The following is a 22303-nucleotide window of genomic DNA, read 5'->3' on the forward strand; positions in this document are numbered from 1 at the left end:
AGTCTATGTTAAATGTGGAATTAAATAGCCCATTTTCACAATTTAGAATTTTTTTTTTACTAGTCTTGCTGACATCTTTAGTCATTTTTCTTATTATTTCAGCCTGTAATTGGAATCATTGGGTTACTTGTAGTACATGATTCTAAATTTGAGGCTCTCATAATTTATGATATTAGTAATTTTGAAATACTGAATTTCTAAAGGAAAGTGTAGTACACTAAATATATATTTTTGCGTAAGATTCATATATACTGCCTGGTTATGTTTGCATTACAATTTTTCTACTTTTTTTACCATTTCACATGTTCTTCTTACTTATGGTGTAAAAGTTCTAAACATTCCAATACAGTTGATTGATTTTCCCTTGAATTGTTGCAGGCATTTTAACTGTTGATCCAGCAAATATAATTCCAAAATGGATGGGGAACGTTTTGTTTCTCACCTGAAGTCCCTTGGAGTTCCTGGAGCAGATGCTTTAGTAGGCAGTAATTATGACTGGCTATTCCTAACAGAGCAGGGTTCTCCATTAGCAACCTTTTTTGAATGGTTCTGTGGAAACATCTTATCCAGTGATGTTTTGTCAGAGAATGAATTGAAAAAGTAAGTGTGAAAAGCTTGTTTGTTGTGTAGCAGGTAATGCAGTATTGACAATTTTATTTTCCAGATAGATCATTCTTTAATGGGCTTTCACTTGTAATACAGTGTTATGAAAATATTGCAGTATGTATTTTGGAAATTAGTTTGTTGTGAAATATTTAAAGTTTCTTAATTTGTTAATTAATTCATGATTTTAAGTACCATTCTATAGGAACTTCATTTTATTCAGCACAATTCAGGATCTGTAGTACCCAATTGAGATTTATTTTTTATTTTGTGTCCACTTCCTTTGCAACAAACCATCATATAAATTTATTTAGGTTTCATCTGGTTTTTCTAGATGAACTTATTTTTATTTTCATGAATTGTGCACAGACTGGTGTAAATCAAAACTATCTCTTTAGATAACTTGTTAAAAGTTGTTCAACCAAAGGTTCATGCTCGCAGCTGAAGCCTCATTTAGTTATATGTCAATGGAAATATGTTAAACATTTTTTAAGATTGTTTCTAAAGAGCAATTTTTTTTATGTAGTTATGATGCAGCAGTTTCTAGAGGGGAAATATTGACAAGTCATCAGCTGGAAGAGATGGAGGCCTGTTTTTCATGTTTACCAAGCTTGAGCAATGCTTGTCAGGAGGAAGATCAGACAAACATTATATCATACCTATCAAAAGGAAAGGACTAGAGTTGCAACTAGATATTTTAACAAGGAGGAAAAAATCAGTTAAGGTATGTTTTGCATTCATTCTGTGGTCTGTGGTTTCTTCGGCCTTGTGCTGCTCACACTAGACTTTTAAACTATCTTTTGCAAGTTTCAGTTTTTTTTTCTCTTCATCTGAAGTAGGCTCATTAACCCCTTCTTTACCGGGTGGGTGAGCAGAATGTGAACATTGCGTTCGCTGCCGAACTGAATCTCTCGGTAGTGAAGAGTTACAGGCTCCAGTTTGGAGGGGTGCCAATCGTAAAAATATTTGCCAAAAATACACTAATCAAGACAGGCTAATGAAATTATCAGGTATTATTAGCACTATAATAACGCATATTCTCTGTGAGTTTTATCATCCTACAGGGAAAACAAATGATTTTATGAAAAAAAATGTGAAACTCAGTGTCCCTTGCACAAGGGACACTGGTGGTCGGTGAGAAAACTATAGTCTTGAATAGAAATTCGGTCTTACAGAATGTTGGTATATCCACCTGGAACATGCACATAGAGTATTATCAAAATAGAACAGTAAATAAGCACATAATAACAAAAAAAAGAGCAACAACTAAAGCGGAACCCCGCCGATAAATATGGAAATCGCAAATTTTGTACATGCAACTTCCCCGGCAGATATATACTTAGCTTATGTCTCTGACGTCCGACAGAAATTCGAATTTCGCGGCACACGCTGCAGGTAGGTCAGGTGATCTACCCCCCTGCCGCTGGGTGGCAGGAATAGGAACCGTTCCCGTTCTAGAATCAGATTTTCTCTGTCGCGGTAGTGTCAACATATGTTGTTGCTACCTCCTGACTTGATTTTCGTTTTTCATCGCCATCGATCTTCTGGGCTGTCTTTTGCAGGGAAGTACTGGGTCTTTGGTTCGGCATACGCTTTTATTAACTTTTTAATGAATTTGGCTTGTCGAAATTTCGAAGAATATATGACGTGTAACTACCGAAATTTTCGGTAGACACTCACATAGTTTGCAAGAAAGGGAAATATTAATATTTATTCATTAATATGTGTAATAAGTGTTAGAATGATTGAGGAAATATACTGACTTCCTACTTTAGGGAGCAGTAAAGCAGTAACTAGATACGTTTATTTTAAAAGTTTTTTAGAAACTCGTACTAACGAGCAATTAGAGTATTAACAGTACTAGTAGTGTTGCATCCTCATCACCTTCTTACTCCGCAGAAACTTCAAATTCATAATTGCAATTTGAAGACAAGGATTGTGGCTCAAAATGCGAGCTATTGAAAGGTAAGAAGTGATTACTAGTGTTCCCCATTTGCAGTGGAGGGTTCGTCTGATCGGCTCTGTCTCGCTCCCAGGCCTAGACCTCTTTCAAGCTCCCAAGCCCCAGGGGAGAAGAATGTCGAAAGCCGTAAGGGGTTTCAGAATCCCCACCGGTCAGGCGTCCCCTCGGCAGGTTCTGTAGACGTCCCAGACTGCCAAGGATAGCCATTGAAAAGGCATCCTTAAAAAAGTGCGTCTCTTCATCTTACATCCGAAAAGACGAAGAATGTATATGTTTTGATGATCTAGCGCGTTCTCTGAAAACTAAGAGAACACTGAGCAAGAGCCAGCCAGGAACTTAGGAAGCCGCGTTCCAGCAAGCTAGCGTGAGGCCAACGTTCCAACAGCCAGCAGCGAGCCGCGTTCCAGAAAACAGACTAGCGCGAGCCGCGTTCCTACAACCAAACGCGAGCCGCGTTCTAGCAACTGAGCGCGAGCCGCGTTTCTAGAAAATTTTTTAAATTTTTTTTTGGCGCAAGGCGCCTTCAAAGAGACGAAGCGCCAGCCTGGCGCAAATTGCAACAGAAAAACAGACGGCTAGAGCAAGGAGCCTTATAGTACAGTGGCAATCAGAACGATCCTTCCATTGAACGTTTTCCGGGCAAGAGGCTCTTTCTAAAAGGGGTCTAGTAGGCGCTCGGTAAACTATCAGGGCGCACGGACCTTCCACACAAGCGAACGGTTCCAGGAGCGAGTCTCCTTTCTAGCGTGCGGAACATTCCAGACGCGCGGAACTATCCAGGCGCTAGGCGCAAGGAGCCAGGCGCCAGAATATTCCAAATCTTCTTAAGGAGAGAGGAGTCAGTCGCGAGGCTCCTCTTTGAGTAATGCGGACCACAACTCCTTCATTCATGCTCTTCCCTCGTTATGAAGAGGCAAGCGCTTTGGGAGTTTTTCTTATAAGAATCTCATCGACGTTTGGGTATGATGCGGATAGGAAATATCTACTTCCTTCCGTAAACCCCTACAGACGAACAGGAATTCTGTCTCTTCCGCGATTTATGAGGAAATCACGAAGATTTAAAGAGTTCCTGGATTAACTTCCTTCCTTAAGGAGATATATATACTCTTTCTATCATTCTATTAACGAAAAGAACGAAGACAGTAAAAATTTTTTCCTTTATCTGCCTCGGCAGGGAAAGAAGGTAGTTGAGTATCTGCTGTATGAGAAATACGATACGGCAAATCACACATACCGTAGTTACTCTTTGTTAGATTGGCAAACATCAATTATCAGTATCCTTCCAGGAATTCCTAGGAAGGACTACGCTTAAAGGGATTGGTTAAGACAACACCTACTTAGCTTCTAGATTTATCGAAGTCTAGTTTCGCTTAAATATGCATTAATAAGAACTTCCTGAAGTTCGATAATTTTATAAGATTCCTTTATTTAATGGAGTAGCTGCAACTTGGAAGAGTAAGGCCAGACGGCTAACGGAGACTGCTATCGCGCCTTAGAGACCAACAGCAGTAACATGCAGGTGTCGGTCATGAGTGGTTGGTTACATGTCTCTCTCCTGCGGGATGGAATAACTAACCGGGTCTCTCCCCTACAATCGCGGTTTTAGCCTCGGATTGAGGGGATAGTTAAGCAAACATAAATAAATATTGTCTGCCTTTTGCTAAGAAGCTTTCAATAAGAAAGATATTACAACCTTTCAATGCTGTTTACCGTATGTAACATTATTAAAGGATTCTAACGCAGCGGAACTCTATATTATATGATGCTCTCATGCTTACGAAAGCATGGCTTATTAGAGTACATGCTTAGTGAGAAGATGAATGTAGTAGAAGAGAATTCACTTTAAGACTACGGTATGGTCAAGTCTTATGCGCATACCGAGGTTAACTACAGAATTCCTAGTATCCTTACAAAGGTTTCCTAGATTAATGCTGTTTACCACAATGTGACAGTATATAAAAGGAGTCTAATACGGCAGAGCACGAAATAATATAATCTCTCATCCTTTCGAGAAACGCACACAACCTTTTAGAATCGGATATTGCTCAAGAGAAGATGGGTGAGTCGGATGGGAAACATTCTCTTAGTGGCAGAAGTTGTTTCCCTGAATGGACTATACTACGTATATAAAAGTTTTTTCCTCTAAGAACGGAATTAACACGTGAAGGAGGTCGTCGGGTACCATAAGGGCACAGATGTTCTGGCACATAACCTTAAAAGAACTAGAAGGAAGCGCCAGCCTGGCGCAAAGCGTCAGAAGCGCCAGCCTGGCGCAAATTGCGCCAGAAGTGCCAGCCTGGCGCAATGGCGCAGCCAGAAGTACCATCCAAGATATTTTCTCTCGTTTTGAGCGGAGGTTTATTAACCTAAGAGTCCCAGTAAGTGGTTTTTGGTTTGTGTTTTTGCTTCTCACCTCGGTGGTCTGCGGGTTCGATTCTCGGCCATTCCATTGATTGAGGAGTGAGAGATGTGGATTTCTGGTGATAGAAGTTCACTCTCGACGTGGTTCGGAAGTCACGTAAAAACACCATAAACAACAAACAAACAAACCAGTAGCCTCTCGGAGGCCCGGTAACGGCAAGATTCGTTCCTGATTTCGTTACCCATTAATCGAAAGGGGTCGCTTACAAGGAATGATGAAATGTTTTTTTTTTTTAATCACTTAGGCCAATTCCACGACTCTCTCATATCGCCAAGAGGCATCGAGAATCTCTTTTTTCGCCCCTGTTCACGTTAACAAAAGCGAACCTATTTGGGAACAGACACGGAACGTAACGATCCTTAAAGGTTCGATGCAAGATTTTTGCATGTCCGTGAGAACCTTCTCGATTGAAGATAATAACTGTTAACGTATGTCTAACATTTATTGAAAAGAGTTTTGAGAACCTGCGGAAAGTCTTCATAGATCTCTTCAAGGTAGAAGACGAACAGGCTTCCTATAGACTGCTTCCTTTCCTCGAACAAGAGAGGTAGCAATATACGACATCGTTAATTTGTAAAGAACGGGGAATAAAACTTAAGCTTTCGCTTTTTTCCCCTTAGTTATAAATTCTTAACAGATATTAAGATAAATGGGCGTCAAAGGAAGAGAGGATGAATGCCTCATTTTGGCCTTAGAGAGGTTTGGATTCACAGAAGTCACGTTCTTCTCACAGCATGTTTCGTAAGGCTTTTCCAAGAGTATCTGGATATTCTATCAGAATCTATTATAAATAGACCTGAAAACCTCTCCACTCTGAGTCTTTCCACGTGCAGACTGACCAGAAGTGGACATGAATGAGAGGATTTTTCAAGGTAAATGACAATAGTCATGGCTAAGGACATAGAATTGCGTTTTTGGGTGGTGGTGATTGCCGATCGTGCTAGATGGAATGAGAAACTGTCCTCTTCCGATACCTCTGTGAACCACATAGCGAGGTTTTTTCTTCACTTTCAGAGGGAAGAATCACCTATGTATATATCTGCTATCAAAGAACGCAGTAAAAGGCTATACTCTGTCTCTACAAGGGGAATTAGAGATAACAGAGGATTAAGATCTTCGGGATCTATACGATACCTGCAATACGGACAGAGTAGGATATCATGTACTTCGAATGGAATTTTTTTTTGTGGCCACAGATTCCGTGTTCCGACAAAATGGAACTGCTCCTCATCAAACTTCTTTGAGGAAGTTTATGAAGGAATTCTTTGTTTCTCTTAGTCCTAAACGACCAAGAAGACAAGTGAATTTTTTGTGCATTGGAATCTCGCATCAGATTCAATGGAGACTCGGCAATGGGTTCTTGCCAGCATAGTATGTCTGTAAAGCAAAATTAAATCTCTCTTATTCCTGACGCAACGCTTTCAGATAGAAGTTTAGTTGCCCAGGCAGGTACTTACATTTTCATCTACAGAAGAAGAGATGGTTTAAACGTTTGCCTACAGAGTCTTCGGGGTGCGATGAGGGCTCAAAATGCTTCCCAGAAGTATTCAGAAGAATACAATAAGAGCTAGAAATCAGGGTTCCGCCCAATTTCAGCTCAGTCTCTCCTTCGACTTCCAGACTCCTTCCCTTCCTTCGGGCAAGGATAGGGAAGATTCTGCAACAGAACCTCATCAACATGTAAGAAGAGATCTCGTTAGCAAAGAAGTGTTCACGAAGGATCCTCCTCGGAGGAAGACTCGTATTGTTAGATATCCTGTCGTCTACTGGGTGTAGCTGACTAAAATCACCTCCCCTTGCCAGGGGCCAAAAGCTCAAAGGGGAAGAATTTCTTCCACCCTTCTCCAGTCTCCTGATAAACTATGTGGTTGTTCAGGACTCTCGGACAATGTAGCGCCAGCCAAGCGCCAATGCCAATACAGGCGAAAACGCCAGAGGCGGACAGTTCCAAGGAACGCTGTCTTGGCCGGATACTGAGAAGGGAGCGGGCCTCTAACCTGGCGCAAATGCGCCAGAGGCGAACAAATCGGACAGATATAAGAGTGTCCGATGTGGACAATCGCCAGACAGCCTAGAGACTCTTCCAAGATCCGAAGCTACAGCAAGTTTGGGAGGAGCCAAGCCAGGCGCGAGGCGCCAGCCAGGCTCTAGGAGCCAGCCAGGCTCTAGGAGCCAGCCAGGTTCTAGGAGCCAGCAGGCTCTAGGAGCCAGCCAGGGCTCTAGGAGCCAGCCAGGCTCTAGGAGCCAGCCAGGCTCTAGGAGCCAGCCAGGCTCTAGAAGCCAGCCAGGCTCTAGAAGCCAGCCCAGGCTCTAGAAGCCAGCCAGGCGCCATCCAGGTGCCAGGCTCCTTCAAGGCTAGGCTCCAGTTCAGGATTGAGGATCCATCCAGGCGCAAGGCTCCTTCCAGTAAAGAGAAACCTAAAGCTCTGTCATGTAAGAGGGCTAGTCCCATTGATATTATACAGGTAAGGCTCTGCCATGTAAGTGGGTCACCCCCATTGGCACGATCCGAGAAGGCTCTGTCGTTGTAAGCGGGCTAGCCCCCATTGAAATGAGGATCCAGAAGGGTTTGTCAGTAATAGGTACCCTACCTGCGCTGAAACTCTTGAGGCATGCAGACTCATAGACAGTAATCATAAGTGCTTCTGCCAAGCTCCAGGCGCAAGGCGCCACCAGACGCAAGGCTCCAGCCAGGCTCGAGGCGCTAGCCCAGGAGGGAGGAGCCAATCCAAGGCGCCAGCCAGGCGCGAGGCTCCAGGCCGGCCGCGAGGGCCAGGCAGGCGCAGGCTTCAGCCAGGAACTAGGCGCATTCAGGCGCAAGGCTCCAGCCAGGCCAGACAGCTAGCGCTAGCAGGCTCCAGGCTTCACCCAGAAAGAGATCTATATCAAAGAATGCCCTGGCCTTCTTTGAGACAATGTGATCTCCTAAGCACTTGACAAGTGCATTGATGATTCCTTCAAACAGCTGAGAATTAAAAGCGCATGAAGTGCGAGCTTTTCTGTATTCTTGTTCTTTCCTTAACAATATGTCATAAGGACATATTAGCTGTCACATACGGGAGATGCAACTCGTGTGACTTCCCCATATCCGAAGGATGTCAAGATAACCTACGAGAGATCCTTCTCTCTTGGTTGATACGTGTCTGCGGATACATTGCTGGGATAGGAGCCGATACTGATCCTTAACTAGTGAGTTAAATTTTAGTTAACGTCGTGTTTTTTTCTTTGGGTTGTTTGAAAGGAGTTTGGGGATAACTCTTTTCAACTTAAGCACTAACCCTCGTGTTAGGATCAGGTGATCGGGATCGGTGTTGTGCTCCTTAATTATGCCACTAGGCATAGGCATATTGTCATGTAAGAGGCTCTGTCGAGTAATGGATAAGACCCCATCGACAGACCCGCAAGAACTCTTAAGCCATAGGTCACACCGCGCTGCGGCTCTTGAGCGAGCAGATTCCTAGGCATTGAGCCATGGAATCTTCCGCTGAACAAGTAGGAACCAAGGTTTTATTTATTTATTACCTACAACGTATGGTTGTTTACTGTCTATTCAGTAAATAGTTGTCTCTTACCCACCACCAAGGGTGTCAATCAGCTAAGTATATATCTGCCGGGGAAGTTGCATGTACAAAAATGATATTGTTAGAATACAATAAAGTTTTGTACATACTTACCCGGCAGATATATACGATGAATGGCCCACCCAGCCTCCCCTCAGGAGACAGGTGGAAGAGAAAATCTGGTTCTAGAACGGGAACGGTTCCTATTCCTGCCACCCAGCGGCAGGGGGGTAGATCACCTGACCTACCTGCAGCGTGTGCCCGCGAAATTCGAATTTCTGTCGGACGTCAGAGACATAAGCTAAGTATATATCTGCCGGGTAAGTATGTACAAAACTTTATTGTATTCTAACAATATCATTTTTATAGTATATCTCTCAAAAATTGGTCGATGTCGTTTTCTACGTTTTCTAAGATTAGTTTCATCACAGAAAACAACTTTAGGGGTATCTAAACTAATTTTTCAAGCTTCTTGTCCTCAGAAAAAATAGCTTTTTCGCTTTTTCTCTGGTTTGGTTTTTTATATATAAAGTTACTATAAGGCTTTATTTTTACCTTCATTTATCAGGTGTTCATATCTTTTATTTGTAAAATGTAATATGTGAATAAATAAATAAATACAGTAAATGATGATGCAACTGGTTTTATACTTGGGTAGAAGTTATTACATGTTTACGCTTGTTTGGTTTTGTAATTTTTTGTTGAGACGCAGTTCATCTGTCACCTACACACTACTATGTAGATAAATAAGCAGTAATAATATTTTTTTGGGTTCATCATACGTCTGGCATCGTGTCATACTGTTTATTTTGCTCCAAACTCTTCAAACCAAAATTACAGAATGATTGGAAGTCCTTATCTGAAAAAAGGAGTTTTGGTGGTACTTTGCGTACCACCTTTATGCACCCGGCGCAGTGTAGTAGACTTGAATGGTGGTTCCCGCGTACATCCAAACAAACTTTTGGTAATGAAGAGGTTAAGCCTTCATTCAACTCTTGTCTGGTCTTTGGGCAAGATGTTTTCTGTTTAACTCCTATATAGGCTGAAGAGTAATTTCCAATACACCACCCCACGTACTCGATTTTATGTTCACTCAAAATAAAGTGAAATGATAATTTTTTTTGTATTATTCATCTTCTGTATATGAAAATTGAACTTCAGGGAAGCAGACCTGTAATAAATGCTTAAAATAGAAGGCTCACAAATAAGGAAGTCTTATTCAGATTTTTTTCACTAAAAAAATTCCTGCAGTATGTACCATTTTCCATCTCAGTAAAGTTGATAGTATTAATGTATGTACTGTATTTATGTATGCCCTATGGTATTCAGTATTGTTTAACAACCTTAAAATTGCTATATATGACAGCTCAGCTATATTTCCTTAGCACATTAACCAATTACAGTATGTGTTACTAACTGTTATATTATTCATTAAGTTGTTACTTTGTTAATTAATTTAACAGTTATTATTATACAAGTAACTTACCTACTATGAGATTCAGAGCCTCTGTAACACTGTTTTTTTGCAATAACTTTTTATCTATGCATTTCATAAATATAACACTTATTCAGAATACATATAATATCTACACATAAATTTTGAGTGTATTCTGCATTACGTAGGTTGAATAAATTTGGTATTTATAATGTAAAAGTGACTTTTTTTTGAAGACGGGCTAACTTACTCAGAGAAAAGGTTTCGAACGCACTCGTTACGTAACATATGACAGCATTTCTTCCCTCTTTCTCGATGGATGATTGGCTATACGTAATGAAGGCTAAACCTCTGGCAACAATGACAAATTTAAGTACAAGCAAAGCAGTGCACCTTTATGAACTCTGGAACCTCTCCACTGATAATTGTCATAATGAACAAACCAACAAAATATGTTAATAAATACAAAAACACTTTGATTATTAGTCTAACTCCCAAAATAGGTTTCCTAAGAAATTACAGTCTACTTTATAGGTCACAATCAGATTGACAAGATGTCGGGAATAGTTGGTAATTTTCAAAAACATAGTAGACAAGCTTGATTTGATAACTGCTATATCCAATGTCAAGAAAATTTTATTTATTGGCTATCTACCTATTTACTGAAAAAAAATAGCCGGTACCGTATATTGGCTTTAAACCTTCACCAATAATTATCGTCAGAATGATGACTTCATGAGGCTCCACCCACTTTGCCTCGTTATAATTCAGGATAACACTGAAGGCTACCATGGGCATTGTTGGATTAGAAAATTTAACTTCTGGCTATAAAACTAATTTTTCAAGTAGTTGTAAGAAGTGCTAAATGATCCTCAAGATCCCCGCGTTGGCACCTAACGTTTAATTCATATATATTACTGCTATACTGTTGCGGCACTACTGCGACAGTAGTATTACTACGCTAGCACTGATACCCCACCCATATCTATGTACGTATTGTTCCGCCATTCATAAAGTCTTTGGGTTTCAGAGCCGATGGAGTGTCTGTTTGGTGGATGGGCAGGGCAACATTTCCTCAAAAGGTGTTTACGTTGCTTACGTAATGAATGTTTTTCAACTCTTGGCTCGTAATCATTGGCCATGGCGTCGGCTAGATCATTTTTACTCTATAAAAATTAAAACTATCGGGTTTAGGTTATTGATAATGCTGACAAAATTTGTGTGTGGTTGCAAAATATACATATGTCAACTTTCAGCTACATCCGATGCTTTGACAAGGAGCAGTCCAAAAAACCGTGTTACAGAGACTCTGAATCTCATGGTAGTAATTACTTAGTTAAGAGTTTACTCGCCCAGCAACTTGAATTTTGAAGTTCACCACTTTCGGGGTAAGAGAGGCATTTTAACTTGAATTTTGAAGTTCACCACTTTCGGGGTAAGAGAGGCATTTTAACTGCTGATCTAGCAAGAATTTCAGTTTTGTTTCTGCTGGCTTAAGACCACATACAATTTTAAGAGTGCAGCTTGGTTTTGGATTCAAATTGATATCTTCCCTATCGGTGAAGTATTTTTCCTACAGTAGCCTTTGGCATATGTATTAGTTAGGTTTTCCAGTGGAACGTTTTAATTTGACAATTGTTCTCCTAGTAGGATTTACAGACTGACTTTTTCCTGTTAGTTGACGTATGTTTGACCAACGCTTTTAGTTACCAGTATTGCAGCAAGGACTGGAATCTCCAGAACTCGAGGAGAGATGATGCACATCTGAGATGCCTTTCCAATGGCTGTTTTTTGTCGCAACTTGGGACACAACAGGTACGACCAAAGGGGAGACTACCCGTGGGCAGACCCAACTGACCTCCATTGAGCTTCCAGTATACCTCCTCCCAGGATTAGGGGAATATGATAGTGACTCTTACCTAAGAGAGTCAGTGGGATAGGCAGCCACCTCCTACACTATCACTTCACTGGCACCTTTCTCTCTTATTCTGTCCATAAAGACATCTACTGATGCCCCTAATTGGGCCACTGTATTCACAATTAGACCAGGCTTTTGGTCAAACTTGATCTCAAGGCTGGTGAAGCAATCAGGTTTGGAAGCGTGGGACTTAGGCGAGGAGGTAGTGGTATCTGAGGAGGGCTAGGTAAGAGAGAGACAATGTGAGCAGAAGAGACAACAGGTACATTCACTCTACTAGACCTAGGAATCATACCCTGGCTAGCTAATGATTTAACATAGGCTCCAGAAGCCACTTTTCTTATATAGTCTCTCTCTAACTTTGTCAAGTGAGAAGCTAAAGTCTTCTATTTCTTCTCGTCCCAATCCATACACTTGTCACAGTTAAGGTAAATAGAACAAACTTGTACTCTACAATTAGTGCCAAGAGTGTGAGAGTCATAGCTGCCTTGTGACTCCTGCCACTGCTATCGACGATTCATAATCACCATCCTGTGGAAGAAACGTTATTCCTCCACTGCCTTACCTTACTTCTTTTGTGGCTGTGGCTCGAGGAGGTTCCGGAAACCAGATCAGCCCCCTTCGTCCAAAGAAGAGGAAAGCTGTCTCCCCCCCCCCCCCCCCCAACAATTCCTCCGGCAGAATTTCTAAGGGCTGTCTGCTCCTTAGGAGGCAGTGGGATCTCTCATCAGCTCTTCCAGTCTTCAGGTTTGGGAACGATTCGCAAGCCCGAGGGTTTTGTTTTGGGAGCTATGGGAGCACAAGCTTCAGTTTGCATTCCCGTAACCAGTCTAGGGGTTCCGCCTCTATACAGGCGCCTATTTTCAAGTCACTCCGAGTGCTTGTTCGCGCAGTCCCTGGTTTACGACAGTTTCAGCTTGCAACATTCTGAGATTGCAACGCTGATATATTCGTCAGAAATTATTTCCAGGTTTGCAAAGCATGTTCCAGGGTTATGACGCTTATGACATGGTGACTCCAAAAAGGCAAAATAATCAATATTTGAAGTTTTTTTTTAATGAAAAATGCAATGAAATAGCAGTTCACAAAGTACGTACAGGCAGTCCCCGGTTATCAGCAGGGTGCTGATAAGCGAAAACTACCTTTAACAGAAACTGCAATTTATGTCACTTATGGTGCCGATTACCGGTTAATGGCGCCTCTGTCAGAATTGGGCGCGTCGCTCGTTTGGTGGCATTGCATCAATGTCAACCCCTCATTGCTGGAGGGGGCGTTGCGTCGGCTTCAATCCGTCTTTTTTTTTTTTTTTTTTTTTTTTTTTTTTCGCGCCATTGCACATTGCGTCGCTGGCGCATACGGTAATCTTAACTAATTAATCTAATGTACATGAAATATCATATAGTACAGGCAGTCCCCGGGTTATGATGGGTTCGGTTTACGACGTTCCGAGGTTAAGGCGCTTCTTAATTATATTCATCAGACATTATTTCCAGGGTTACGACGCCTACAACGCTTATCTAGCAGATGAAATATGACACCAAAATGTAAAATAATCAATATTTGAAGGTTTTTTTGATGAAAAATGCAATAAGAATGCAGTTTACATAGTTTTCAATGCACCCAATGCATTAAAAGTAAGATTTTCTTTGGATTTTTGACGATCTTCTGGCTTATGACGATTTTCAGCTTACGACTCGTGTCAAGAACGGAACCCCTGTCGTAACCTGGGGACTGCCTGTTATAAAATGGATATTTCATAATTCGATTGATTTATTTATATTTGATTTATTTTAATAATTTATTAATTTGTCTTTGTTATTATTTGGATTATTCAATTAAAAGTAAATCTCATTCTCATCTATTTTTATTTTATTATACTTATTTGTTACTTACTTTAGTTAGTTGATTAATTTTATTTTTGTTACTGCATCTTAATCATAGTATCGCAGTAGTACAAACTTAAACTACAATCTATAATCTATTAGCCTAATAGGGTATAAACCATATACAGTAAGTCCTCGGGTTACGCTGGTCTCGACTTACGATGTTTCGTGGTTACGAACGCGCCCCCATAAAAATATAAAAAATAATATTTTGCGTCGTTCCGTCTTACGCGGTTTAGCGTCGTAAGCAACGTAAAAACAAACGCGAACTAGTTCCGGGCGCACGGCGGAAGAATACGCTTTGTGGGGGAGAGGACGCGTCGCTTCGCTACGCTCATTCCTCGCACCCATACGCCATTTTGGTTGTTTACACTGCCTTCTCTCTCCCTCGTGTTGTATCGTTTTTTGTAACTTTTTGCTCTTTGTTATGGCTCCCAAGCGCAAGGCGGACTCTTCTGATGGTAGTGCATCGAAGAAAAGAAAGGCCATCACCATGGAAATTAAAGTGGACATTATCAAGCGATCTGAGAAGGGAGAAACGCCAACAAACATTGGCCGCTCGCTTGGCCTTAGCCGTTCGACCGTTTTGCTACCATTCTCAAAGATAAAGAGCGCATCGTTGAACATGTGAAAGGATCTGCTCCTATGAAAGCGACAGTGATAACTAAGCAGCGTAGTGGTCTAATAATTGAAATGGAAAGGTTATTGGTGCTTTGGTTGGAAGACCAAAATCAACGGCGTATCCCAGTCAGCTTATGGTGATTCAGGAGAAGGCGAAAAGATTGTTTGAAGCGTTGAAAAAGAAAAGGGGGAGGGAAGTGAAAGTGAAGAGTTTGTGGCTATAGGGGTTGGTTTTATGCGATTTAAGGCTCGGGCCATTACCATAACCTTAAATTGCAAGGTGAAGCTGCTAGTGGGGATGAGAAAGCAGCGAGTGAATTTCCTAAAGCGTTGTCTGAGATAATTAAGGAGGGGGGTTATTCTGCTCAGCAAGTGTTTAACGTAGAAGAGACAGGTTGTTTTGGAAACGTATGCCTAACCGCACTTACATCGCCAAGGGAGGAGAAGTCAGCACCCGGTCATAAAGCCAGCAAGGAGAGGCTAACTTTACTTCTTGGGGGTAATGCTGCTGGCGACTTCAAACTGAAGCCCTTGTTGGTGTATCAGGCTGAAAATCCAAGGGCACTCAAGGGCATTTGGAAGGGTCAACTACCAGTAATTTGGAAGTCCAACAAAAAGGCTGGGTGACACTTGCAGTGTTTGAGGACTGGTTCGTAAACCATTTTTGTTCCAAGTGTGGAGCGGTATTGCGCCTCCAAGGGTATCCCCTTTAAGGTGTTGCTAGTGCTGGACAATGCCCCTGGACACCCTGCCCAGCTGGGAGACTTCAACCCTAATGTCAAGGTGGTTTAACCTTCCACCTAATACCACGGCCCTTTTACAGCCTATGGACCAAGGAGTGATTGCTTCGTTCAAGGCCTACTACCTACGAAGGACAATTGCTATGGCTTTACAGGCAACTGAAACCAAGAAGGACTTGACTCTGAAGGACTTTTGGAAATCCTACAACATCCTTGATGCTGTAAAGAACATTGCTAATTCCTGGGAGGAGGTTAAGCAAACAAACATGGAATGGTGTCCTGGAAGAAAATTTGTCCTCAATTTGTGAATGATTTCCATGGGTTTGAGGACACAGTTCAGCTAGTTGTCAAGAACGTTGTTGCCTGAGTAAGGAAATCAATTTGGAGATGGAGGTTGATGATGTTACAGAGCTGCTGGAGTCTCATGGCGAGGAGTTATCTGCTGAGGACCTGATACAACTGAGAAGCAGATGATAGAGGAAGAAGAAGAAGCACCCACCCCCAGACCTAAGGCTTTCACAAGGCAGGACTTGATAAGAGGTTTTGCAGAGTTGCAGCAAGCGTTGTCAACTTTTGAGGCTCAGGATCCCAACTTGGACAGGTTCACTAGGGGTTTCCAGAGGCGTCATGGATTTGATGCAGTGTTACAAGGAGATCTTGGATGAAAAGAGGTCGCTCTCTGTTCAGACTAACTGGAGCAGTATTTTTAAGAAGGTAGAGAGGCCTGCAGGAGATCCTGTACCCTCTACCTCAGCTGCCTCTGCTAATCCAGACTCGCCTGCCCCACAATCTCCAGCACCTTCTGAATGTTCTGCTAACCCAGACTCACCTGCCCCAGTATCTCCAGCACCTTCTGTAGGTTCTGCCTCACCTAAAGACTCACCTGCCCCAACATCTCCAGTAGTATGTTCTGCCTCACCTCAAGAATCACCTGCCTCGCATCTTCCAGTACTAGTATGTTCTTGCTCACCTCAAAAGAATCACCTGCCTCAGCATCTCCAGCAACTTCTGGAGGTTCTTTTTTCTCTTCAACAATCCTCCCCCAGTCTCTCCAGCACCGCAGCTTCCTCTCCAGTGTGCAAGCCAATCAAACTAATAAAGGTAAGGAATTGTTCTCTCGTTGTTATTGATAGGTATTTACATTAAATCATGTGGTATTTTTCAATGTTCCGACTTACGCTGAAAATCGTGTTACGACGCATCGTAAGAACGGATCAACGTCGTAACTCGAGGACCCCCTGTAATAGATAAATAATGATTTAAATAGAAGTAGTTATTAGTTAAGTACGTACGGTAACTCTCTCTCTCTCTCTCTCTCTCTCTCCAAATTTAGTTTTTACTAGAAAATGAGAAATCCCATAAAAAAAACTGTACCTAGAGGACTGCGTTTTCTATATGGGCTAATTACACTGAAAACTTGGCTTCAAGGGGAAAATGATAAAAAAATTTATTGCAATACACCCCCTGAACACCTGAACTAGCCCTGGTCACTTACCAGCCCGAACCATCATTTATTAAAAATTTACCAAATCTTTGGTTAAAATAAACGATCAGTGTTGCCAATCTCCTGGCAAACACCCTCGTTACCTAGTTACCAGCCCACCGCTAGTAGCCCTGCCTCACGGGCCGGTCACACCTGCCCTCTCACGTCAATCACTTATCGTTCGCGGTGGAGTACAGATGTATCCACAGCGAACTCCTTTTTGGTCTTGCCCGGCCTTCATTTGCACCTTTGATTTGATTGAATTTGGTGTCGAATTACGCATCCCTTTGGATTACGGTTGGATTGCTCTTAATACCTTGTCATTAGACATTGATTCTGCAAAGGAAGAAACAACACAGGCTACGACAACGACTACTGCATCCTCGGCCACGACATCACAGAAAACGACGAGCGGGAGTTCAACAACGTATCGTCTTTGCCAACAATGCAAGAAAAGGATGAGTACCCTATGACACGATAGTCATTCCTTATGCGTAAATTGTAGGCCTGTTCAATATAATGTAAAGACCAGATGTTTGGAATGTCAGGAGTGGTCTTTGGACCAGATGTTAGGGTATCTCAAACAATAGGAAAGGTTCTCGTATTAAGAAGTAACTGTAGGCAGGAAGAGACTAACGTAGATCAAGATAAGACTTAGAGACAGTGCTCTTTAAGAGACTTGAGAGTACGCTGACATCGAGTATGACATCTCTGTTACCGATTTTATGTCAAGATTATGTGAGGATAGATCGAGCATAGGGATACTGAAATTACTAATCGTTCTGTTCCAGCTCCCCTGCCTGTTCCAGAATCAGCCCTAACCGGTGCTGGGGGTTTATGGGGATCCGCAAGCCCACGGGCAGGATCCGCCGTCCCCCTGGCGCGGAGCAGGCAGTGTTGGCAGCAGATTCCCCTTCCTCGATGACATCTCTGTTACCGATTTTAGGTCAAGATTATGGTGAGGATAGATCGAGTAATAGGGATACTGAATTACTAATCGTTCTTTTCCAGCTCCCCTGCTGTTCCAGAATCAGCCCTAACCGGTGCTGGGGGTTATGGGGATCCGCAAGCCCACGGGCAGGATCCGCCGTCCCCCCTGGCGCGGAGCAGGCAGTTTGTTGGCAGCAGATTCCCCTTCCCTCGATGTGTAAGTTCTCAGGATGATAAAAACTTAGGTCAGATATATACGAGTAGGGATAATAGGCTACATAGTGTTTAGTTTTAGGAAGAGAAGTGCAGGCTTCTTCGGGTCGGTTTTCTATTAAAAGTAGTAGTTTTTTAGAGGCACAGTGTCCTTAGAGCATCTTTAGGCTTTTCTGCTTCGAGTTCCTTGCATCAGAAGCTTTTAGGCCAGGGTTGGTCTTTCAGATATGCTCCTTCGTCTTTTTAAGGTACTTTCCTCTACGTATACGATACGATAATTGTTAATATCAACTAATTCTCCGTTCAATGCATATTGACTTACGATATTCAGTATGAGAGAAATCGAATAAAATTAACTACGGTTAGCCTAGTGTTCACGATGATATTATCGTATGCATATTCAGTAGCCTAGCCTAACCTAAAGTATTCGCTGTACAACATATCGGTAGTTATTTTATTTTTGGCTAACGCTGTAGGCTTAAGGCATTCTTGACTTCGGATAATTCAATACAGGTGTAATTGAAAACGAACGAGAATCCGATCTGAGGATAATTAATATGAATGTAATCGAACAGAATGAAGATCGGATTCTGTCCGACTAAAGCATTATAATTGTATTATGTTTGTATCATCATATTGGCGTAGTATAACACTAAACTCGGCAGTCATTCACGCTGGAATCAGCAGATGACGAATACGGGTTTGCGTCGCCGTATCCATCTCATTCTCTCCTGATTGACTAAAATGACTAACGTAACAACACTCTCACTTATGCCAAGTTTGTACAAACGTCTTAAAGGAGACGTGTCTTCAACTATGTTGACATTTAATATAGTCAATGAGGTATCTATCTTGGGGCATATAATCAGATGTTCAGATATAAGGAATTTTAATTTGTATGTATGGCGTCTTCATACGTTTAACAGACTATTGCCGTCAGTATTTACATTGAGCTTATGTCAATTACAGTTACCAAAACAAATTATTACCAGTCGTCTTATCAAATTACAATGACAACTGAAATTTAATATTAGGCCTAATAAAGTTAATTTAATTACCTTTAAATATTATTTTATTACTTTTCAATTAAATTATAATTACACTAGCTTGTCGTCAAACAGCACCATTGTAAGGAGGTGTGGTTTAGACAGACAAGGATGCCGGCTAGTCTATTTTTTTTTCTCTCCTTGGCTTCAGATTCAACCATATCACTTGGTCTCGGCTAATGTTTTTGTCCTTAGTTAGCATATTAATGAATATCTGGATACTTAACTTATGTAACGAAGTAATACTGTTCGTCTTACGATGTAATTTAACGACCAAAATTTGACTGATACGTCTCATCGGAAGCTAGTTTTTCCCTCGGGTTAGATGGCGTTAAATTTAGGATTCCGTTCGTTCTTACACTTTATATACGTTATTAATCCTTTGTCTGTGTGAAAACAACAGTAATGAGCTCTTTCATGCTATTATTTTTTCTTTTACCACGGCTTGCGTTTGGAATTCATACATAAGCTCGGGACTTCTGTCCAGGTTGCTGATGAACGTAATTTTGCCTTATTAGCTTCAGCTGCATTTATAACATGAATACAGTAATTACCGTCCCACGCGGATGAATACAATAACGGATGTTGCTATCGGATTCGATTACTGTCACACGCTGATCAATACAATAAAGTGATGTTGTTATAGGAGTCGATCGCATTAGCAACAAGTTCTCGTTCGGTTGTTCATAGCTGTACCGAGTTATACGAGTTAATTAATCTGTTAGGATAAATACCCTTTTAACTTGCTGCAATTTGCGGAGGTGGAGATTATTAAGACTGCATCGTAATTTTCTTCTCTCTCCTCTCTCTCTCTCTCTCTCGTCTCTCTCTCTCTCTCTCTCTCTCTCTCTCCTCTCTCTCTTTTTCCCTGATTTTATCTCTCTCTCTTTTCCCTGATTTTATATTCTCTCTTTATCCTAGACGATTGTGTTTCTCTCTCTCTCTCTCTCTCTCTCTCTCTCTCTCTCTCTCACTTTTCTGATTTCATATTCTCTCCATATTCTCTCATCCTATTTTCCACGCTCTCCTAACACTGGACTCATTGTGCAACAGAGGTTTTTCTTCCTTTCACACCTTTCAAACTTTCTCAATTTCCCTTCAGCGCTGACTGACCTCATAGGTCGCCAATACTCGCCTTTGGCCTAAATTCTATTTTTAAACCCAACAATCTTGCTGTCTGAGTTAGTATTACAGTAGGGAGCGAATATTCGGATATGTATAAGGTATTCATGATATGATATCACAAGAGATTTTAAGTATTAGGAAAGATAGGAAAGAACATGTCTGGTCTATCTGAGGGTATTCTTCCAAGTGCCAACCAGGCAGAGTACAGACAGGCAGGTACAACACTACAAAAGAGGACATCACTACGATCGACGACACCGTTGTCTCCTCCGTACATGAGAGGCCTAAGGCCCACATGGGAGGTCTTCAGTTTCCCTCCATACATGAGAGGCCGAGAGCCACATGGGAGGTCTTCAGATTCCCTCCATACATGAGAGCCGAGAGCCACATGGGAGGTCTTCAGATTCCCTCCATACATGAGAGGCCGAGAGCCACATGGGAGGTCTTCAGTTTTTCCTCTACTCAGGTGAGGCACATAGCCAGCTGAGAGGAAACAGGTTTGTATCCCTTCCGCACTCCAAATGAGTTTTTGACCTTAGGGTAGAGGTGCAGGGAGTTTTTTCCCTCCACATATGGCAGGCCTAGAAGGCCACATGGGAGATTAGCTTGGACGAGTGACAAATGAACTTGAGACTGACTCGCGTACTCAATTATATTGACTGACAACTAGTACAGTGGAGGGCCGGGCAGATTTGATTCCCCACCTCCAAATTAATGTGTTAATCGGGCTAGTTCAGGTGTTCAGGGGTGTATTGCAATATGAAGTTTTTATTGTAAAACTAATATTGTAATACCTACCTGAACACCTGAATGATTCCCACCCTCCTCCCCTCTCATACAGAGTTATTGAGTTATGATTGACGTGAGAGGGCAGGTGTGACCGGCCCGTGAGGCAGGGCTACTAGCGGTGGGCTGGTAACTAGGTAACGAGGGTGTTTGCCAGGAGATTGGCAACACTGATGTCTTTGTTTTATTTTACCAAAGATTTGGTAAATTTTTAATAAATGATGGTTCGGGCTGGTAAGTGACCAGGGCTAGTTCAGTGTTCAGGTAGGTATTACAATATTAGTTTTACAATAAAAACTTCATATTTGTGACAGTGTATTTGCGCCTATGTCATTTGACGCAATGGCGCAACTGGTGATGCAAGTGCTCAGGACTGGCCTCTGTTAGGTATGTTATGACATCATAACTCTATTATTGGCGCCTTATGCTGCTGATAATGAGAACATGGTGCGTTATGGCATCCTAAATCAATGATTGTATGGCGCTAGACAAGCCCCATTAACCTAGTCCGCTGATAACTGGAGACTGCCAGTATTTAATACACCCAAAGCATTAAAAGTAAGGTTTTCTAAGTATTTTTGATTATTTTGCACAATGTTCTGGCTTACAACAATTTTCAGCTTATGACACATCTGAAGAACGGAGCCCCAAAAATCAACCAGGAACTGGCTGTATTTCTAATGTATCGCGAGCATCCTGAGCTGCTGACAGAGAGACCTCTCACCATCCCAGTTCAGGCACAGGGCAAGAGAAAGGGCGAAACATTCATGTGTTTCATCTCCTCTCGCCAGCACTAACGCTAGCACTTGCTGAGTGCTTGCCACTGCTCACCAGGTTCCCACCTGGTTTCTTGTTCCTGAGGATTTGAACACTTAGGGAGACGGGGAGGAGGTTCCCTTTTGAAAGTTCTACGGAACTTCTAAGGGGGTGCCTCTAATTTGCATTGTCCTATGGGGTCTAGCGATTTTGGGAGTCTCGAGTGCACGATCCATAGAAGTAGCACTCTCGATCCCATTCGTAGATGCCTGCATCTAAGACTGGTTCTGTGCCTGTTCCTCTTCAGTTTCTTCAGAAGTCAAGAGAGGACTGCTCCCAATGATCGTTCTTACAAAATTCGGGAATCTCACCGAGCGCATGGACTCTTTGGAATCACGAGCACTTGGAATGCAAGAAGAGATCTCCCCATGATTGTTCTTACAATATTCAGGAGTCTTTGCTTAGTGCTTGAATTCATCAGAATTAATGAGTCACCGAACACTCGATCTTTGAATTGCAAGCACTCAGAAGGTGAGGGAAGATCACTCCCAATGATTGTTTTTGTGAGATTTGGGAGTCTTGGAAGTCGATAGAAGATTGCTCTCGATTAATGTTTTTACGAGATTCGGGATTCTCGCCGAGCACTCTAGTCCCTTGGAACTTTGAGGGCTCCCCGAGTACTTGGAGTTTTTAGAATCATGAGCACTTGGCGGGTGTTATATCCGACTGCTCGGGATCGGCCTTTTACAGAATCTTGGGCCTTTCTCAAACCGTACGGGGAATTTCGCTCTCCCCAGGCCGTGAAGAAACACATGGGAG

The 22303-nt window shown here is 42.1% G+C and overlaps 1 protein-coding gene across 1 annotated transcript in view; it reads left to right on the forward strand.

Annotated features, from left to right (window-relative positions):
- Positions 1–361: 361 nt before the first annotated feature.
- LOC135224363 (HAUS augmin-like complex subunit 3) overlaps positions 362–22303 on the forward strand; it is a 67082-nt gene continuing 45140 nt past the window's right edge. The window contains 4 exon segments of the mRNA XM_064263304.1: positions 362–600; positions 1130–1259; positions 1262–1321; positions 12325–12329. Of these exon segments, the coding sequence (XP_064119374.1) occupies positions 416–600; positions 1130–1259; positions 1262–1321; positions 12325–12329 (380 nt within the window). The 5' untranslated portion in view covers positions 362–415.

This window comes from Macrobrachium nipponense, chromosome 12 (assembly GCF_015104395.2).
Source record: "Macrobrachium nipponense isolate FS-2020 chromosome 12, ASM1510439v2, whole genome shotgun sequence".
Lineage (NCBI taxonomy): Eukaryota > Metazoa > Arthropoda > Malacostraca > Decapoda > Palaemonidae > Macrobrachium > Macrobrachium nipponense.